General features: G+C 39.9%; 1 protein-coding gene across 1 annotated transcript in view; it reads right to left on the minus strand.

Annotated features, from left to right (window-relative positions):
- The window catches only part of ENOSF1 (enolase superfamily member 1), a 48,156-nt gene extending 29,620 nt beyond the window's left edge, over positions 1-18,536 (minus strand). The window contains exons 1-2 of the mRNA XM_074206505.1: positions 18,437-18,536; positions 7,266-7,374 (exon numbers count right to left, since the gene is read on the minus strand). Of these exons, the coding sequence (XP_074062606.1) occupies positions 7,266-7,374; positions 18,437-18,520 (193 nt within the window). The 5' untranslated portion in view covers positions 18,521-18,536. The remainder of the gene's footprint in view (positions 1-7,265; positions 7,375-18,436) is intronic.
- Between the last annotated feature and the right edge of the window lie 3,829 nt (positions 18,537-22,365).

A 22,365-nucleotide genomic window follows, 5' to 3' on the forward strand; every position in this document is an offset into this window, starting at 1 on the left:
CACATCCAAACTTGAACTCAGGTTGGACTTAGGATTTCAGCCCTACTGTTCTATCCATTGCACCACCTAGCTGTTCTTCTTTGTTTGCCCAATGATCAAAACTAGAGGTGAATGTCACCTGTTCAGTGTAACTAGGGGGAAAGGGTTTGAAAGACAGAAAATTGTTTTAAAATTCAATATTACTTTTGAGTACATGAATACTCTCTTTCAAAGTGTTTCTATATCTATAACCCAACCAGAAATATTTTTTACTTATGAAATAAGATAAATTTATTGCTATATTAAGTAATAACAATGTAGCCATATTATTTCCAAAGTACTTTCCTCACATAAACCTAGTGGGGTAAATAGCCCCTATAACTTAATGATGTAGTAAATAGATCTCTAGACTTGGAGTTAAGAAGACCTGGGTTCAAAACTCTCTTCTACTTAAAAGAAATGAGAGCCTAGAGTCACAAAACCTTTCTAAGAATTACTTAATCTTTCTAATTTTTCAATTTTCTCATCTATAAAATGGAGATGATAATCATAGCATCTACCTCAAAGAGCAATGTGAGGATCAAATAAGATAACATATATAAAGGGATTTGTAAATCTGAAAGTACTATACAAATGCTAGTTATTGTTTTTTTTTTGTTATTAAAAGTAGCTCTGGGAGGCTGTCACTTGTGTGTCATCATAAATCAATGTGGAACAATGGAAGGAGAGAGAATAATGAGAGGTAAATGTGGTATTTGTTCTTTAACGGTTAATCATTAATTACAACATTCTTTTCAAATGCAATTTGGGATCCTGTATATAAAAGTAATTTGAAGAAAAGAGGCATAATTTATGGTACATTATATTCTAATCTACATTAAACTTTAGGGCCCTTGATTTGAGGCCTACTTTGAATCACTTACAAACCTTGAACAACAATTCACATGGTAATGAGACAAAATTGCCCTCACAACATCCTGGATGCTGCGATATACTACATAATTATCTTTCTATTATATTCGGCAATTAGACTAATAAAAAACATGGATTTTAATGACTGAGATAGTGACAATGAAATCTAAAAAACTGCAATAATTTGATACTTTGGGACTATAGGAGCAATATACTATAATAAATCATGTGGTGAGGGTGGGATAGGGGAGCTGGAATCACAATCATTTTACAACATGTTAATGGACAAAAAATGTGCAAATCCCTCAGTTCTCTGGTGCCCCAATAGTGGAAAATAAGGAGAATAATCTCATCCACTATTCTAACAAGTATTTGCTGACCTCAACCCTGAAGTATTTTCTAAAAGTATCTCTTTCACAATTGTAAAAATATTTGGTCATCTCCCCTTGTCTCTTTTCCTAGAACAGAGAATAGTTTCTCATTCTGATAAACCCTACCAGATGCATGGCAAATATATCACCCCCCCTAAGCATCCTTTTCTCCCTTGAATGTTCCTTCTTTCACTCCTAATTTCTCTCCAATACAGGGTGTTATTTATCTACCCTAAACTTCTGTAGAATGCTGACTGGCAAAACTGAAAAGCTATGAAAACTGAATCTCTACTTGTAGGAAGTTGAAGCTGCTTTCAGTAATTTCCTTGGCATGCTAATAAATCTCTTTGCTTTTATTCTGGCCTCCTATTTTTGACCCATAGTTAACACTGTTCCACTGATGGGTATGCTGTTCCTAAGATATTGAAAAAATTCCTTGATGATATACAGCTAGGTCCCAATTAGTCAGAATAATGAATCCTATTAAGTCCAGTTATTCAAACTCACAATAAATGCTTGCAATGGACTGGAACCAATGACCATTTTTTACATAATTATATAACTTTGAATAATACAAATTTGAATATATGGATTCATTATTTTCACTAATTGGGACCTAACTGTTCACTGAAGTCCAATTCCAAAAGTCTTAAGATGATATGGAGAGGGGCGGCTAGGTGGCACAGTGGATAAAAGCACCAGCTCTGGAGTCAGGAGTACCTGGGTTCAAATCTGATCTCAGACACTTAATGATTACTTAGCTGTGTGGCCTTGGGCAAGTCACTTAACCCCATTTGCCTTGCAAAAAAAAAAAGATGACATAGAGAACCATGGGTTCTTGAAGATTATCCTAGCAGAGTGCTGGTTCAGGCAGGTCCAACTAACATAGAGAGGCTTGGAGCATGGACCCTGTGATAGATGGTAAAAACTAAAACGAAAAAAGGTGCAAATGAACAAAAAAAAACCCAAAATAGACCAAAAAACAAAAACTCTAACATTTTCAAGGATCAGGCTGGATAAGTCTGGGGAGGCTCAGCAAGAAGTTGATCTCAGAGTGATGGATATTTTAGTCATATTAACTCTCCAAAGTTACTGTAGAGGGAGTACTCACAGCAATGCAAATATAGATCCTTAAAGAACTAAAGTATACTTTGATGTATAGACATGTTAACACATGAATGGCTGGGCTCATTGTTCTAATACTACTGTGTTATTTCCACTAAGCATATGGCTTTGCTGTTCCTTACTGTTCTCAGTCAAGTTGGGGGCTGCTCTGGTAGTTATGTTTTAGGCTGGGGGGGGGGGAGATCTGCTTTTATATATATGTTTTAAAAAATTATAATTGAACTGAGGAAAATCATATAACAGTTTTTCCTCTTTTCTGAATCATGAGGTTATAGAAATGCTAAGTAAGTTGAGTGAAGTAGCTTTAAATATTAAAAAAAAACCCTCAATGGACATGTTTCATCTTAAATACATACAAATCTCATCAGTATAACACATTAATGAGACCACTATTGAGTCACTTGACCTGTATGATCAGATTCAAATGGGTTCTGTCATATTGTAGCCTCAGGAAGTCAGGAGCAAAACCTTTACCACAAAGCAACACATTTAAAAAGTACTAAGAAGAAAAAGAAAAATCTATTTTTGCCTCTCTTAGTTCAGGAGATAGACAGGAGGGTTGGGGATAGAGGTTAGGTGTTTTTTTCAAGGTCCCAAAGTCAGAGGCTAGAAGCAAGCTAACAGACAATATTTGGTGAAGGCTAACCTGTCTGGCCATGTTCGGAGAGAGGTCTCAGTTAAATCTCCAAACAAGTTTTCAGCTGCCTCTTCCCAAAGAAATGAAAAGAAATCAACAAAGTATCTAAACTGAGCAGTACAAAGCCTTGGTTAATCTAACTCACAAATAATGGTTCCAAAGGTCAGATTCAAAGCTATGAAGTTGTCACTATCTTTGTGAGCCCAGTCTTAATCTTTTGGGCGTGTCTATGTATTTTTCTCAACTGTAATCAAAAAAAGCTTTGCAGATGTTAAAGAGGTTTAAGTTACATCAAAGAACTGGTCTAGGAACATGTGGAAGCTAGTTCATTTGAAGACATATCTTATCAGGATTGTTTTGATGAAAATCTTTTCTAAATGGCCAAGAGTCAAAAAACCTGTTATAATTAGCAGTATGAGCAGCAGTGCTGTTTTTCATTCTTAGTGCCTAATGAATAACTAGAGGGCTACATGGGCAGTATAACTTCAAGGGCAGAGCCATAGGTCAAAGGGTATAGTTGGGGAAGGTGCTTCTGAGATCATGTTATCCACACTCCTCATTTTACTCATGAGGATACTGAGGTTTGGAATGGTCAGGTGATTTGTTCGGGATAATATAGGTAACAAGCATCAGAGCAGGGTTTTGAATTCAGTTGCTCCTGACTTCAAATCCAATGATCCTTTTAATATATATATATATATACATATATATATATGTATATATATATATATGTATATGTATATATGTCTAGATCCTCCCTCTGACCTCAGACTGCCCCAAACCTCATCAGCTCAGACTTCAGAATCCATCCTGCACTTAAACAGGAAAATTCTTTACAATATATGCATCAATTAAATGTCACCTACCCTTTGTCTGAAGGAGCTTATTGCCTCCAGAGGCAACCTGTTCCATTTTGGGAAAACTTATGATTATTAGGAGATCCTTCCTGATTGGCAACTGCAATTTATACCTATTATTACTCTTATTTCTGCCTTCTTCTACATGTCAGCCATTCAAATACTTGAAGGCAACTATCATATCTCATCCCCTCCTTTCCTTCTCTGATTCCTGAAACCAATCCTCATATGGCAGGTTCTTTAGGCAGCTAGGTGGTCCAGTGGATAGAGTACCGGGTTTGCAGTCAGCAACTTTGACATAAGATTCTTATTAACTATGTGACCCTGGACAAGTCAATTAAAGCTGTTTGACTCAGTTTCCTCATTTGTAGAATAAGATGGAGAAAGAAATAGCAAACCACTCTAATATCCTTGTCAAGAAAACCCTAGGGGCAGTTAGGTGGCATAGTGGATAAAGCACAGGCCTTGGAGTCAGGAGTACCTGGGTTCAAATCCGGTCTTAGACACTTAATAATTACCTAGCTGTGTGGCCTTGGGCAAGCCACTTAACCCCGTTTGCCTTGCAAAAACCTAAAAAAAAAAACCCTAAATGAGGCACAAAGAGTTGGACACAACTGAAAAATGACTGAACAACACCTAGTCCTTATACCATCCTCTGAACACATTCCAACTTATCAAAAGCTTTCCTAACCTGTGATGCTCAGAAATGAACACGATACATGGTCTGACTTTAGATACACAAAGCAGTACTATTACCTCCTTAGTGGTGGACACTATGTCTCTCTTAGCTTTTCTGGCTGTTACCCATTCACACTAAGCTTACAATCCTTCACTAACTTAAGAACTACTTCAGATGAACTCCTGACCAGACACAGCTTGCCTCTTCTCATCTTTGTGAAACTGATTTTTTGGACACTTTTCACTTCTAATCAATTTCATCTTAGTAGATTCAGTCAATTTGTGAATGTTGAGCCTTTTTTTTTGATCTCATCATTCAATGGGTTAGCTTTCCTCCTACATCTTTGGTGCATTTGCTACTTTAATAAATTTGCCATTTATGCTTTATCTAAACCACTGTTAAAAATATTCAATAGAACAAAGTCTTAACAGATTCTTGCAGGGCTCCAGTAGAAATGATTACTCCTTGAATTCAGCTGTCCAACTCATTCCTAATCTCCTATTTTACAAGTCAAGGCATCACCCTTGATCTCCCTGATCCTCAGCTTCTTCATCTGTTAAAAAGTCAGTGAATAGGGGCAGCTAGGTGGTGCAGTGGATAGAGCACCGGCTCTGGAGGTCAGGAGGACCTTTGTTCAAATCCAGTCTCAGACATATAATAATTACCTAGCTGTGTGACCTTCGATTTACAAATGAGCTGAACTGGTCTTCTCATGGGCTCAAAGGGTACTGGCTTACCTCTGACTCCTACAACTGAGTACTTCTCTTCTGAGATGAACTCTGGCATCATCTTCTTCCTCAAGTCTTTTTGCAAAGGCTATCAGGAATTCCTCCCCAAACTCCCTTGTATGCATACACTTGCACTTATTCACTTTGCATTAATGCACATGTACCTAGAAGGTAAGCTCCTTTCACACAGGGACTATTTCATTCTTTGTATCCTGGGGTCTGGCATATATCTGATACTCAATAAATGCAGCTAATTGAATAAAAGATGAGTTCTAGTGTCTCATGTGACTATCTGGCTATACTTGCAGTTCAGAAAGTCCTCTGATGTCATATACCTCCCCAGAGGCCGATTTTAAGAAAGGAAAGGAAGACCAGAGAATTGGATGTTAAAGAGGAAAAGGAAACAGAAAGCATTTGACGACTTTAGAATTCTGTTTGAGGTTAACCCCATTTATTGCTTTGTGGTTTCAAGTCAGGTCGCTTTGGAAACTGCACTTACAGTTCAAGGCCCTTAACAGATATACCAGATACTGTGGAAAATTGTACATTCCTTCCTAACAACTTGGTCCAAGTGGAAAGAGCCCCAGGGTGTAACTGAGAAGACCTGGGGTTTTGTCCAGGTCCACTCCTCAAACTACTTGGTGACTTGGTTTCCTTATTGTAAAATGAGGGGTTTAGGAGGATCCAAGAATCCTCTGCAGTTGAAGCTTTTTGCGATTCTTCAATGATACTGTTCCAAAAAGGGCTCTTGCTCCTCAAAAGACCCTCACTCTGCAGAAATAATATGTGTCATGGATGTAAAAAATAGAGAGAAAGGACCTGTACTCATCTCCTCTTCAGTAGTTTTGATGAGAAAGAGACTTTAAACTAACCCCTTTAATTTAAAAATGAAGAAATCTGATTTTCCTCCAGATCTAAGGTTCTGGGACTAAGTCCTAGTATAAGGACTTGAATGCTTATTCTAGTATAAAAAGTTTCAAAAGAAAAGTAAATGTCCCTGTAACAGCAATAACAAGCATTTATGGAATGCTTTAAGGTTCCCCAAATACTTCACAAATATTATCTCATCAAACCCTCACAATAATAATGTAAAGCAGGTGTTACTATTATCCTTATTTTACAGCTGAGAAAACTGAGACAGAGTTAAATGACTTGCTCAAGTCTCCAGAAGTGGTATAGGTATGAAGCAGGATAAGAACTCAGATCTTCCAGACTCCAAGTTCAGTATTCTATTCATTAGGCCACCTATACTAAAATGATACATTTTACTTCTTGAACTAAATTTCAAATCAAGCAACTAATTAACATTATTAAAATTGCCATCTTTGTAAACAATGGGAAAGTGGGGCTGGAGAGGTCAGTTCTGAAGCAACATGTGGGTGGCTGAGGAGGGACAGGGTCAATTTTTCCTAAAAGCTATCCCACTTGATCTAAGACAATTCTAAAGGGCTAATGATAAAAGCATACAATCCTCCTCCAGAGAAAGAACTGATATTGATGGAATACAGGCTGAAGCAAGCTATTTTTCACTTCCTTTCCTTTTTTTTATTTGAGTCTTCTAGTATGAAATAACTAATAGGGAAATGTTTTACATAATTGCCCATGTATAACCTATATCAGATTTAAGGTTTCCAATGAATTTTACAAATCTTATCTCATTTAATCTTCGTAACAATAATATATGGTAGGTACTATTACCATCCTCTTTACAGCTGAGAAAACTGAGGCAGGTAGAGTTAAGTGACTTGCTAAGGGCCACACAGCTGGGGAAAAGGAGGGGAGGGAAGGAAGGATAAAATTTGAAAACTCAAAACTTCAATAAAAAAGTTAAAAAATTGAAAAAAATAATCCCACTTAAAGTAACAACAGAGAAGGCCCAAATAGTATTGCTTTCTTTATTTCAGTTTCTATGAAAACATGGTTAAACAGGAACAAAACTGAAAGATGCGTAAACATTAAGAAGAAAAATCAACTTACCAACTTCGGTCCCTTTCCCTAAAGTAAAGGTGATTCCATACCCCTTGAGTCCATCCTTTGCATCTGTCTCTATTATGACATAGGCAGCGGAATAGTCTGGGTCAGTGTGCTGCATGAAAACATTCCAATAAAAAATGTTGGTAAAGCATAAGTATACAGAAGTCATAAGCAATATGAGTGAATACAATAATAGATTAATCTGAGTAGGAGCTAACTGTAGATAATGAAGTGAACAACAATAAAGAGGTAAAGAATGAATTTCTCCATCAGACTTCCATGATGTCTCTCCATTTCAGGTGAACCTGGAATTACATATGCCAGTGTTGTATTATACAGTGATGAAAAAGTATTATCTGAATACCAATCCAATTCAATTATAAGAAGCTCATCACCAGAGATAGCCTGGCCACGTGATGATTTTTATTAATTTAATTTTTTAATTTTTATTTTTTTAGGTTTTTGCAGGGCAAATGGGGTTAAGTGGCTTGCCCAAGGCCACACAGAGTGTCTGAGGCCAGATTTGAACTCGGGTACTCCTGACTCCAGGGCTGATGCTCTATCCACTGCACCACCTAGCCGCCCCTGATTTTTTGTTTTTGCTACAGCATCTCAAGATAACTTTTAATAAGTATGATGGAGGGAAGACTTTCTTTAAGGTTCACACTGATAAAATCAAATGGGAGAATTTATTTTTTATTGATCAATCCAGTTGTCAAATTACAAATTCCAATCATAATGGCATTTTGCACCCATCAATCAGAATCAGACTGAGGGGATATCTATTTTCTTCCTGTTCTTTGAGTATCCTACTCCACACAAACAATTTCACATTTTACAAATCAAGTCTTCTGAAAGGTATGAAGGAAAATGAGAGCTGTTTTTACCTCAAACCAAAGTTTATATGGGGGGGGGGGTAGAAGTACCAGACACCAAAAGTGAGATTAGGAAAGGACCTTTGCTGAGAGTTGAAGTTTTAATGCAATTCAACTCTCCAAGGACTGCTGTTTTGTTGTTTAGTTGTTCTCAGTCACACTTGACTCTCTGTAACTCCATTTAAGTTTTCTTTACAAAGATACTGAAGTGGTTTGTCAGTTCCTTTTCCAGTTCATTTTATTGATGACTTATCCAGAGTCACACAGCTAGTAGGTGTCTGAGACTGGATTTGAACTCAGGAAGGCAAGTCTTCCTTCCTAATTTCCTGACTCCAGGTTCAGTTTTCTATCCACAGCACCACTAAAGCTGCTTCAAGAACTGGGACATTGATTAACAATGAGTAAAATCAACATATATAGATTGGGTAATAAAGCATCTTCTACAATGTACAAGGACAATGGGAAGGATAAAGGGGGAGGGGACAGAGAGGGAAAGATGATAAAAAAGTCTGTGTAATATACAGATAGATAGATAGATATCTAGATATTTATTTTCCCTGCTAAAGTAGGGGTTCTGAACTGTGAACTTGTTTTATTAATATTTTGATACCTATTTCAATATAATTGGCTTCCTTTAAAATCTTTTGTATTTTATTTTATGCATTTAAAAACATTCTGGGATAGGGTCAATAGACTTCACCAGACCACTAAAGGGATCTAAAAAATATAAAAAGCTTAAGAATTTCTGCCTTAAGTAAATTATCATCTACAGAGAGATAGAAAAGACTAACATCTAAAAAGTTAAAAATACAAGACAGCACATGAGCCCTAATATATAGTGTCATTTTCTCCTTCAATATCTTCTGTAAGTGTGTGTTTATTTTCTTTTTCAAAAAGATATCCTAATTGGGCATGTCCTACCTGCTGGGGCAGCAAATGATATTGTACAAATTATATATCAAGCTCTAATTCTTGACAAATGCCAATGTCTGTTCATCTGCAACTGAAAAAAAAATGAATGAAAAATGCATGTTGTCCAGGCTGTAACACTCTTGTCCATTAAATTAGTTCCTTGATAGTGTGACCTTGGATAAGTGTTGCTGATAAGTAATTGGCTGACCTCAAACCGAGTAGTAGAAGAAATGAGGCTGGATGGAGAGTGGAAAGAGGTGGTCATTCTATGCTTCTAATTATTTTAAATGTTGGATGCCACAAAATCCTATTTCTAACAAAGAGTTAAAATTCTCCTGATAATACTGCCTATATAACTGCAGATCTTAGGACCCATAATCTTGAAAGAAACAAAATAATAACTAACTCAAGGAGTTACATAAAAATGTATGAAAGTTACATTGTGCTTGCAAGGAATGTAAGAGATTGTGGAAAAAGAAGTTCAAATCAAAAACAACTTGGGAGTTTTAACCTTAATTCCAGTACTAATATAGCTATTAAAAGACAGGCTTTTAGAAGCCCATTGTGTTTTAAATGGAGCTACTTGACTTAAAACCCCAAATGACTAGCTTTCATTGAACAACCAATAATAACCCCAACCCAAACCTCCTAAACTCATAGTTTAGGTTTTGATGGCTTGGAATAGTAATTATTTTCAGTTCTGGCCAGAAAATCAGAGGGTCTTTCTCCTCCTAAACAAATATATTTGTGATGATAAAATGAATCATCTTTTGTCACAACTCTTACATTAGCCCTTAGTCATAGAGGGAACAAGACCTCAATTTAGAAAGGCCAACATTACTCACTGTATCCTAGGTAATCAACTTGGTCTAGACTCTAGAAAAGAGAGTAAAGCTGACAGCTTTGCACATATATCCAATTCATGGGCAAATCAAGACATCACCCTCAAGATGTCTTTGTACCTCTTGGAGAACAAAAAAAGAAACAACAATCCAGCAAAGAACTGGAAATAAAATTGATGTTCATAACTGAGAAATGATTAAATAAATTGCAGTGCAGGGATGTAATGGAATACTTCTGTGCAATAAGAATGAATATAATGAATACAAAGAAACATGGGAAGAATTATATGAACTGAAGCAAAATGAAGTAAGCAGAACCAGAAAAAAATAACTTCAACAATGTAAAAAAAATGACATGATGGGAATTGAATGCTTTGAAATGATAATAATAGCTAAGACTAGTTCCAGAGAAAAGACACAAGAAAGCACCTCCCTTCTTCCTATGCAGAGGTGGAGGTACCTAGGTCTAGAATAAAATCATGTCAGTTTTTCTTCCAAAGTGTTAGTGAATTTTACCAAATCTATTTCCTCTTTTTCTACTTTGTTATAAAGGTCAGCTTTCTGAGGAGTGAAAGAGATGTTTTAGGAAATGAGGGTGATAGTAAAACAAAAGAGATAAAATTTTATTTTAAAAATTTTATTGAGAATATTTGTGAGAGAAAAGTTTTCCCTAAGTGTCATGAATTGGGGAAAATGAGAACCAACATCTAGCCAGTCCATTAATAACTTCCAAGATACAAAAAGAGAAAGAGGAAGACAAGTAGGTGGAGGAAGACCATCAGCAAGTACCTCAAGTAGATCCTTTATGGAAGATCTATGGGAATATGGATATAGGAGACACAAGAAATGAGAAAGTATAAAAAGGTTGTGATCTACATTGGCAGAAGAAATATCTAGACTTGTAAAAATCACCCTAAAGTACATGAATAAAGTTATAAACCTTTAGAAAAATATAGTACTGGGGGGGGGAGAGAGAGAGAGAGAGAGAGAGAGAGAGAGAGAGAGAGAGAGAGAGAAGTAAACTGTGGAGAAGGTGGACTTGAAACACCTTAAAGTGTTAATAGAATGTGGATAGGCAGAAGAGCACAAAAGGAAAGAACACTGTGGGTCAAAAAGGTAACTAATTTACAAGAACAGTATAAGAAACAAAAATAAGTTTGGATAGATAAGATGGAGAAACCAGGCATAAAAAAAATTAGACTTGATATGGTAGGGAACATCTTAAGTCTTTTTAAACAGGGGAGCAACACAAAAGTAGTGTCTGTGTGAAGTGAAATAGAAACTAGTTTGCAATATTTCAGGTTCTCTGTGATCTGGATCAGTGGTATCAAAATAAAAAATATATATAGGTAATTTAGTACTTTAAATATTGCAAATTACTTTCCTTATGCTATCTATTAAAGTCACACACAACCTAGTAAGGAAGGTGCCATTATTATCACCATTTTATAAAAATGGAAACTGAGACTGATAGAGGTCAAGTGACTTGATCAGGGTCACACAGTATGTGAGGAAAGATTCTGAAATTCAAAAAGTCTTTTTTACTCTAAAGTCAATACTACATTCACTTAAATACCATTCCAGTTCCTAAAATTCTGAACAGCTGAAATCCAGAGAAAAATGCTATTCTTCAAATTACATTATTCCAGACTCTGGTGGTTCATAAAAAACGTGTATAGTGGAATAAGAAGAATAAATATAATAGAAATAGTAGGATAAGATTAAGAAAAACTAGCCATGGAATCTAGAGATTTCTTGTATGGTATTTTATGTGACACTGGCTAAATAACTTAACTTCTGAATCTCTGGTTCCTTACTTGTAAAAAGAGAATAATAAATTGCATTTATCTTTTAGGGATGCTATAAGAAAAAGAAAAAACCAACTATAACTTGATGTGATCTAAAAACAAATACGAATTTTGTTTGCTGATAACAAATAAAAATCTTTCCACTGTATCAGCAATCACAGGATGGCACAGATATACTGGAAGGGAAGAAAGGTTCTCATGCTATATGGAAGTCTGTAACATAGCTGATAAGGCACAATTATCCTGAGTCAGGAGGGGGCACTCCTCTTCCCCCAATGGAACTTTTGACATCTTTCCTCCCTTAATGGGATTGTGAAAGGAGACAGATATCCTGAGATGAGGGGCATTTCCCTAACAGAACTGTGATGAATGAATGCCAAAGCATCCTGAGACAGTTTTATGGCACCTAAGGCAGTTCTTGTTAGATCCTGTCAATAATTTTATGGTTCTTTGTCTCACTTCTATAATTCCACTGGGGTCCAGTTCCTGATCAGGCCCCCATGCATGCATGATTGCAAGCCTAGAGAACTAATAAACATATATGTGAATCTAACTTCATTTGCTCTTTCTTAAGATCAAACTTAGGAGGTCAACTCATGTTAACCTAATTCTTTATTAAGGTTAAACTCTTTAAGGTTGACAGACAATAATCAAAAATTTATCAAACGGTATAGCATATAAAGTTTCAAATCTGATACCTCTCAGCAACAGGTCTAAAATCTCTCAAGATCTTATATAGCCAGGACTCAGCACAATGAAATACAATGCTATTAAAGGACATGTTAGGAGCAGCTGGGTGGTGCAGTGGCCAGAGCACAGGCCCTGGAATCAGGAGGACCTGATTTCAAATCCAGCCTCAGACGCTAAATAATTGCCTAGTTGTGTGACCTTGGGCAAGTCACTGAAACCCTTAACCACTGTCTTAAATAAAAATTTTTTTAAAAAGGACATCACATTCAGTCATTTTCAGTTGTATCCAAACCTCTGTGACACTATTTGGGGTTTACTTGGCAAAGATAGGGGAGAGGTTTGCCATAGCCTTCTCCAGCTCAGCTGTGAACTGAGGCAAACAGAATTAAGTGACTTGTCCAGGGTTATACAGCTGCTATATGTCTGAGACTAGAACTCAGACATGTATCTTCCTGTGAAGTCTTTCAGCATAACTGATAAGGTACCAAAGTCTGGAGTGAGGAGGAAATAATTTTTTTCTCCAATTAATTAAATTAATGATAAGGATCCTTTGCCTTTAATGAATGTAACATGAAACACATCCTGAGAGAACTGAAATACATCCTAAATGGCAAGAGGGGACTCCTTAAATGGACAAGTGCTGAAAATCCAGCCTACTACCTTCTGTTTATGCAAATGCCTTCTGGCTACCCCACAAAGCCCCTGGGAGTTCAGTTCCACTGACTGCAGGCCTAGAAGAATAATAAACATACACATTAATCTAACTCTGTGTTTTATTAAGGTTAACTCTAGAAGGTTACACTTACTTAGGTTAGCTTACTATGCTTTATTAATACTTTTGATTTGAAGTATGAAAAGTAAATTCACTTTTAATAGGGACTTTATAAGCTATGTTTTTTAAATTGCTATTCTTGGTTCTTGTCATTTGTTATTGAAGAAGACAAAAACGATATCAGTATGTTTGAGACAAATTACAATGTGTCCAACTGTGGCTGATCAGATCAATATGAGCTTGGAATGCTCTACCACAGGTTGAGCACAAATAGTCCTTGTGAACACCTGGAGTGAGCATTCTAAACTTATGTATGTCACATTTTCTTTAAACTGCTTCAATTCTGCCTTCCTCATAGAGTGCAGCCCCTTCACTGATGAGCATAAGCCATGCTGGGCAGTCCTGTGCCAGTGTCTCCCATGTTGTACAATCAATTCTAAAGTTCTTGAATGAGACCTTCCAGGTATCTCGGTATTGCTTCTTCTGACCCCCTTGTGAACACTTGCTCTGTGTGAGTACTCAATAAAATAGTTTTTTGGGCAAGCATATATCTGGCATTCTAACAACATGTCCAGCCCATCAGAGTTGCACTCTCTATAGTAATGTTGGGATGCTAGACAGTTAGCTCAAGAAAGGACCTCAGTATCTGATATCTTCTCCTGCTAGGTGATCTTCAGAATCTTCCTACAACAATTTAAATGGAAAGGATTCAGTTTCCTGACATGGAGCTGGTGACTGTCCAGTTTTCACAGGCATATAACAATGGGGTCAGCACAACAGCTCTGTAGACCTTCAGTCTGGTAGTCAATCTAACACCTCTTCTCTCCCACACTTTCTTTTTGGAGTCTCCAAAATACTGAACTAGCTCTGGTAATGCATGTGTCTACCTCAATGTCCCTGTAAAGGCCACTGCCAAGGTAAGTGAATTTGTCCACAGAACTCGAAACTTCTCTATTTGCTGTAATCTATGGTTCCACATATGGATGGTATGGTGCTGGCTGGCTGGAGCACCTGAGTTTTCTTGGGGTTAATTGTTAAACCACAATTAGCACAAGCAGCAGAGAACTGATCCAAATTTTGTTGCATCTCAGCTTCAGAGGCTGCATTGATGGCAGTCATCTGCAAACACACTCCCTCTTACTTTGGTCTTGACTTGTAGTCTTTTCAAGCTGAAGAATTTGCCATCATTGTGGTAGCTGACCTTGAGGCCATGTTCATACTCAGTGAAGACATTCTATAACATGGCTCAAAACATCATGCTAAAAAACATGGGAGCAAGGACATCCTCATTTTACTCTGTTGAGGACTAGGAAATCTCCAGAGCACCATCCACTTTTCCAGAACCTGGGCAAGTATGAAATTGATCAACTTCTCTAGGAAACCAAATTTTGAATAAAATTGACACAACTGACAGTATCAAAAGCCTTGGTTAGATCTACAAATGAGGGTATAGACTTCTGTCCTGTTCCAGGCATTTTCCCTAGAGCTGTCAGGCAGCAAACACCAGATTGACTGTTTCCTGACCTTTTCTGAAATTACACTGACTCTCTCAGAGAGGTGACCACCTTCTAGGTGAAGGATCAACCTATTGAGGACTCTGGCAAGAATCTTACCAGCAGTGACCAAAAGAAAAATATCCTTGTGATTGTCACAGGACAATCTATTCCCTTTTACCTTTATAGAGATGGATGATGGAGGCATCTTTGAATTCTTGGGGGATAACCTCTTTATGCCATATACCCTGGAAAATTTCAGGCAGTTTTTGGATGAGCAGTGGGCCCCCTACCTTGTAGATCTCAGCTGGAATAGAATCAGCTGATTGTAGATATCAATTGTACTTGGGTTCAAATCTGGCTTGATGTTAAGTCTGATCTTTGTCATTCTTCTGCTTAAGGAACTTCAGTGCTCTCTAGGATCAATATACACTCCTCTGACATTTAAAGCCCTTTGAGAGGTAGCATGGCATATCATATAGAGTGCCAGACCTGCAGTCAGAAAGTCCAGGGGTCAAATTCCACCTCCAAACTGGCTGTGGGACCCATGGGCGAAAGTCATTTAATCTCTCTTTATAACCTGGTCCTAATCTATCTTTGTAGGCTGCCCTTTATGGACTCAACAATCTAGTCAAGCTGACCTTTGTACTATTCCTCCTACTTGGCAGGCTGTCTTCTGTTTCTGTGCTTATGCATTGGTCTTTGGTCATATCTTGCAGGTACTCCCTACTCCCCTTCACCTCTTAGAATGCTGCCTCTCCTGTAAGACTCAGATCAAACAGTACCTTCTTCAAGGCTTTCCTAATTCTTATCCTCTCCTCCATCACTCATCCCCTTCAGGCTCCTAATAGCCTCCTCCAGTCATTCATTCACCTTGTATCTAATTCATACATATATTTTAAGTGTATGTTCTGATAGTCCTTGAGAGCAAGGGATATTTGGTTATGGTTTTGTATCCTTAACACCCAAGTGTCTGGCATAATAGCCACTTAATAAATGCTTGCTGAATGCTTGATGACCCTGGGAATCTTCTCATCTATTAAATTAAGGGTTTGGATTTAATAGGTTCTTTAGTACCCTCCTAAGTAGGAAGAGTTGCCATAGTTGAGTCAAACTTTTATATTTATTATTATTATTATTATTATTATATATTTATGTTACATTACTTCTTAAATACCTACAATGGGCAAAGCACTATGCTAGGCCCTTGGGCGAGAACTATAAAGGAAGTTGTCTCTACCCAAATAGTTTACAAGATCAAGAATCAATTAAAAAAATAATGCTACAGTGTTACCCCAAATACTAGGGGTAAGGACTTCAATAACAATTCTGACTGAAACTGGAAAGCTGGAAGGTAGAAACTGGGTTTAGATTAGTATCTTGCACTAAATATCAAAATAAGCTCCAAATTGATACATGGTTTAGATAGAAAGGGTGTTGCCATAAACAAGTTAGAGGAGTCAGAAAGGAGTTGTCTTTTATAACTATAGGTAGGGGAAGAATTCTTGACCAAACAAAGAATAGAAAGGATTTTGAGAGAGAAAATGGATAACTTGTACTACATAAAATTGAAAAAAAAAAAGTTTTGCACATGCAAAGTCAGTACCTTAAAATTAAAAGGGATTTAGTTTTGAATCAAATTTCCCTGACAGTGGCATCCTAAAGACATAGGGTAATTGATTCAGATATGTAAGAACAAGTGCCATATATTAAGAGATAAATGACCAAGGGATTTTAACAAATTATTTGAGCATATGGAGAGGCAAACCATCAACAACTACATAAAAAAATGTTTCAAAACAGTAATAGTAAGATGGTTAGATAAATAAATGCAAATGAAATCAACTTTGAGGTTCTCTTTCATACCCATCAGTGTGGCAAAGGTGACAAAAATGTCAAGTGATAATTATAGGAGGTTCTATGGGAAGATACTACGGATGCTGGTAGGAGGTCTAGTTATACTGGAAAGTAAACTAGGTCGGCCTGTACCCCTGAAGTTACTAAACTGTTTATTTCCTTTTATCTAGCAATGCCATGACTAGATATACAACCTACAGAGATTTAAAAAAGGAGCAAAGGAATTCATGTGTATAAAACCCTTTTTTGTTTTTAGCAAGAACTAGAATTAAAAGAATAATCATGACTGGGGAATAGCCCAACACATTCTGAGCATAATATCTGGTGAGTGGAAAGTACGTGGACAAAGTTACTAATGAAAGTTCCTTCAAAATAGGTAATTACTAAATATTGAGTCAAAAGGCCAACTAGACCAACTCATTTTATGGGAAAAAAAAACCCAACCTAAGGCTACAAGTTTGTTACAAATCTGACTAGAGTCCAGACTTTCTGACTTCGAATGCAGTGCTGTTTACATTGTACACTCTTAAGTCCCTTAATTTTTAAATTGAAAATGTCAGCTTTTGGTAAGAATTTGATTCAAAGTTTAAAATTTACAGAAAAAAAGTTCTTTTGGTAATTTGCTATCCATTCTAAAGAAAAAAAAAGATGCAAGCCTGGGATTTTAAAGTCAAATTTTAAAAGGGGAGGTGGGGAAGAAACTAGGGAGTGTGTAGGGTGTGTTGCTTTTTACCCTCAGGAGTAAAAAAAATTGAGGTTCCGCTCCTATTCAATTTACTACTAATAATCCAACCTTAAACCCTTGCCAAGTCTAAGCTCGTCATTTCTTGTGCCCTTGCTGCCATTCTTTCCCATCCGCTTCGGGGTCTTGTCCCCTCATCGTCTTCACCTTCCAACTCTCCCTAACTACAAGCTCATTCCTTAAGAACCCCCCCTTTCCTATAATCCAGGGAGAACTAGGGCCCGGTCCCTGTATCTCTCAAATTTTTCTCAGCAAAAAGGGGGGGGGTTCGGCCTAGACGTTGGCGCCACGGGATGTTGGAGTTGGAAAGGAGCCTCCTATTCACAGGACGGACCCTGGTGTGTCTCTGAGCCTCAAGAACTAACTCAAAAGGGGAAAAAGAGCCCAAATCCCTTACTTCTCTTAACCCCCCCCCAAAACAAACCAACCCCAAAAGCGCGTCTGTGTGTGAGAGAATATCGAAGATCAGGTGTGGGATGTTGGACAGGTGATGCATCTTTGGCATTCAGTCTCCTCATCTTCAAAATGACCCGGCATTAGGGGCGCCGGCCCTGAGTTCAAATCCAGTCTCAGACACTTCATAATGACCCAGCTGTGTGGCCTTGGGCAAGCCACTTAACTCTCTTTGCCTTGAAAAAAGTTAAAACCAAAAAAAAAAGGCCCGACCCTAAACGACCTCCCAAGTGCTTCCCAGCTACAGAAGTTTTACTTTTTTTTTTTTTAAAAACAATCAGTTTTGTAGCAAGCCCCCCCATTTTATTCACACCGTTATTTTTCACTAGAGACCCGTCGGCCTGCCAGGGCCCGGGGCCCGCTGTGCGGCCGGGGGGCGGCGGGGGCCTGCCGGGCTCGGCTGCCCGGCTCGGCGGGGGCCTGCCCGGCTCGGCTGTCCGGCTCGGCTGCCCGGCTCGGCGGGGGCCTGCCCGGCTCGGCTGCCCGGCTCGGCGGGGGCCTGCCCAGCTCGGCTGTCCGGCTCGGCTGCCCGACTCGGCGGGGCTCCCGGCGCCCGCGCCGCCCCTCACCCGAGGCGGAGACTCCCGGGTGCACAAGCGGGCGAGGCCTGCGGGGCGCTGGGCACGGGCTCTGGGGGCCGCGGCGCCCGCCCCCTCGCAGCGCCCTGGGCGCTCTCGGGCTCAGAACTCGGGGCGCGGGACCCCGGGCCGGCCGGCACCCCGGCTCTTACCATGGCGTCGGAGCCGTGGCCTCCGAGGGAGGTTGGGAAGCGCACGTCGCGGACCGACAGCCGGGTGACGCGGCCCCCGACCATGGCGCCCGGGCTCCCTGCGTGCGGCGGAAGGAGCGCCGCGCCGCGCCGGGCCCGTGGCGCCTATAAACCCCGGGCGGGGGGGGGAGGCGGGCTGCTGGGACTGATTGGCTGAGGCGCCGGCCAATCGGCCCCGCCCCCGCCCCGTTTCTTCAGTAAAGACTAGCTTATGAAATATCCAGACGCATGATGGGAGTTGTAGGCACACGAGCCCGTGGGAAATGTAGTTCTGTGCCTCACAGGCCGGGGAACGTCCCCCGTTACTTCCCGGCGGTCCCGAAGCTTCACTTCCTCCTTGCGCCTCTCCCAATGTTTCCCTTTCTCTCCGGGTCCGGTCCCCAAGGTGGCAACGATCGCCATTCCCTCGACTCAGTGAACTTTTGTCTTCATACCCCTTCACTTACTACGTGGCTTTTCCAGGCGTTCTTGGATCTTCCCTCTTTGCATCCTGTCCTTCCGTCCAGCAGACGGTGACCCGGGGCTTGAGTTCCCGGCCCGTCCGCGACCTCACCGTCCTCCAGCCGCCACGGGCGCTACGAGGGCGGCTGGCGATGGCTGCGGGTGCGAGGGGGCAGCTGAGCGGCTGGCCCAGGCGCCGAGCCCGGGGCCCCGTGCCGCCTCCGGCGCTGGGGCCCGGGATTCTGTGGGACCCTGGCATTCGCACCCAAAAAGCAGCTCCTGAAGGCGCTTAGGTTAAACTGAGGGAACAAAGGAAAGCCCCCGCCGGGAGTGGGATCCCGCTTCTCTGCCTTACAACTTCTTCGACCTTTCCACCGTGCCCCAGAAAGCTCGTTTTCCACCTAAACAACGTAGTCAGCCTCAGCGCGGACTGGAGGCGGGCAGGACTCCCAAGCCCCGTTGCCGCCTCGCTGCAGAGCTCTGGAGCGGCCCACACCGCGGCCCACACCGCGGCCCTCCTGGAGTCCGTTCCCTGCCTTCCCTCCCCTGCCCCGCTTTCCGCACGTGTATGGGCTTCCTTCCCCCCCATGATGTTTTCACACTCTCTGACAGCAGATACACTTAATAAAAGCCTCGAACATACAGCTTCCTAAACGTTTACTGACTGTCAGGAACTGCTTCTCCACGAGGCAATACCCGAGTTGAACTTTAAAGAAAGTTAAGATTTTAATAGAAATACGGAGAGAGTGGATTCCGAGCCTAGAGCGCTGCTTAGACAAGAATAGATAAGACTTGAAGAACAGCACAGAGGTCAGTTCAGACCACCCAAGAATGCATGAAGAAGGGGCGGCTAGACGGCAAAGTGAATAGTATCTGTGTTCAAATTCAGCTTCAGACACTCAATAATGACCTAGCTGTGTGGCCTTAGGCAAGCCACTTTAACCCCATTGCCTTGCAAAAAAGCCCCCTAAAAATATGCGTGAAGAGAAATGTTAAATAAGTCTGATAAACTAAGCTAAAGCCAGACTACAGAGGGTTTGAAGTTCTGTTTTATCCCCTAGGCAACAGGAAGCTACTGAAGATTTTATGAGCAGGTTAGTAGCAGGGGCAAGACTTTTGCTTAAGGAAGATTATTCAGGCAGCTTATATAAAGGATGAATTGGAAAGAAGAATTTGGGGACAAGGGCTCAAATGGGAGGTTAATGTAGTAGAGCCAAAGAGGGCTGGGCTAATGAGAAGTTAGGGTAGGATGGTTGACATGTCAGTGGAGAATAAGGGATAGATATTAAAGCAGAAGAATCTATAAAACTTGAAAGCCCTTATTTCATTAAAGATTATTCCCCCCCTAAAAATTGTAAAAACTCAAATTAAATAAAAATCTTTAAAATAAATTTGAAAAGACGTCATTCACCCTGTAGATTGTTACTTTTGGTCGGAAGCCTATGTCTTTTGCATTTGGAAATATGGTATTCCAAAACCTCTAATTTACAGTAGAAGCTTCCAAGTCTTATGTGATTTTTGATGGTAGTTTTTTTGTGTGTGTGTTTTTGCAAGACAAACAGGGTTAAGTAGCTTGCCCAAGGCCACACAGCTAGGTAATTATTAAGTGTCTGAGACAGGATTTGAACCCAGGTACTCCTGACTCCTAGGCCGGTGCTTTATCCACTACACCACCTAGCTGCCCAATGGTAGGTTTTGGTACTTAAACTACTTTTAAGTTGGGTATAGGTAAAGGAGGCAGAATGAAGAATGATTCAAGAGTGACTTAAAGCTTTAGAACGATGGTACTCTCAACAGACATAGGGAAGTTAGGAAGGGAGGATGGATTTAGCAAGGAAATGAGACTTTCATTTTAAATATACTGAGTTCAAGGTATCTATGAACCATTTTAGTAGAGGAGTGGGAAATTATGGCTAGTTTTACGGATATGAGTAAACTCCATTAAGATTATAAATTGGATTGCCAACTTGCATTTAGAAGAGGGAATTTCTTTACCTAAAAGTTCCCTTATAGCAATAGAATCACAAAGCCAAAGATTTGGGAGAACTCAACATAAAGATGATAAAGCTAAAATCCTGGGAGTTGATAGCATTGTGAAAAGGAACATTCCCCCCCCCCCCCAAAAAAAAATAAACTGGAGAGCTGAGGTCAGAATCTTGGGATAGTAGGCAGAAAAACCACAAACAGCAGTGTCACAAAAACCCAGGAGATAGATAGTAGAAGTGGATGGCCAACAATAATGTGGCCTCCAAGAGAGGTTGGGGAAATGCAGCCTGGTGAACAAGCCACCAACTTGCTTCAGTTCCTCTTGATGTGTGCTACTACAACTTCTAGTAGGAGCATTGTCCATCTTCACCCACCCTTGTTGCTCTGTCCTCTCCCTATTCCCTTTTTCCAGTTGTATCTATAATACACAATGGGTTGTGAAACATCCCTTCTGAGGAGGCTAAAAAGGATCAGTATTGGGGGTGGGATACAAGAGAAGATAATAGATTTAGGAGTTAATTGGGCTGCTGGCCAAGATGCTATCTGAACAGAAGTAGACTGCCCAGCCCCATCATGACATCAGGGAGGTGGTATCATGACAAGCATGTGAACTGGATTTGAGTGAGGGGGGCTGTACTAAGTCACCAGCCTCACTTTCTCCTCCAGAGCCATCTAAGGTCTAATGATCAGATATCAATCAGGATGACTGGAGATGGCCCTGGATGGGAGGTAATCAGGGATAAGTGACTTGCCCAAGGCCACACAGCTAGTATCTGAGATTGGATTCTAACTCATCTTTCTGACTGCAGCCAGAATCAGTGGATAAGAGTACCAGTTCTGGAGATGAGCCTAGGGAAAAGTCAAAGAAATACCTTGGAAGATATAGCTCGAGTAAAGAATGAGAAACACCAAAGACTTGCAGCATATACCACAAGTCTCAAGTTAGTATAAAATGAAACATTTCCTTTAAAATAATTGAGAAAGCATTGTATTTGTCAACAACTGAAGCCCTAGTCCAAATGATGATATATAGTTGGATGGACAATGTATTAAGCTCATCTATCAACATATGTGTATATATTATCAGTAGAAAACATTCATGAATGCTTTCATTTTAGATAAGGCAATGAGGTGGTGTAGTGAATAGACCATTGGCCTTGGAGTCTGGAGGATGGGAGTTCAAATCCAGCATCAGATACTTACTTAGTAGCTGTGTGATCTTGGGCAAATCACTTAAATCTAATTATCATCTTCAGTCATCCTGATACACATCTGGCCACTAGATCTGGACAACTGGAGGACAAAGTGAGGTGGATGACTTAGCTCAGTACTCCCTCTTAAAATCCAGATCATTTGTTTGTCATAGCACCACTTCTCTGAGGTCACGGATCCTCTTTTCAAGAATAAAAGACAAATGTTATTTTAAATAGATGCTGAAAACAAAGAATTGGATCTGGAAAGGA

The sequence above is a fragment of the Macrotis lagotis genome, chromosome X (assembly GCF_037893015.1).
Source record: "Macrotis lagotis isolate mMagLag1 chromosome X, bilby.v1.9.chrom.fasta, whole genome shotgun sequence".
Classification (NCBI taxonomy): domain Eukaryota; kingdom Metazoa; phylum Chordata; class Mammalia; order Peramelemorphia; family Peramelidae; genus Macrotis; species Macrotis lagotis.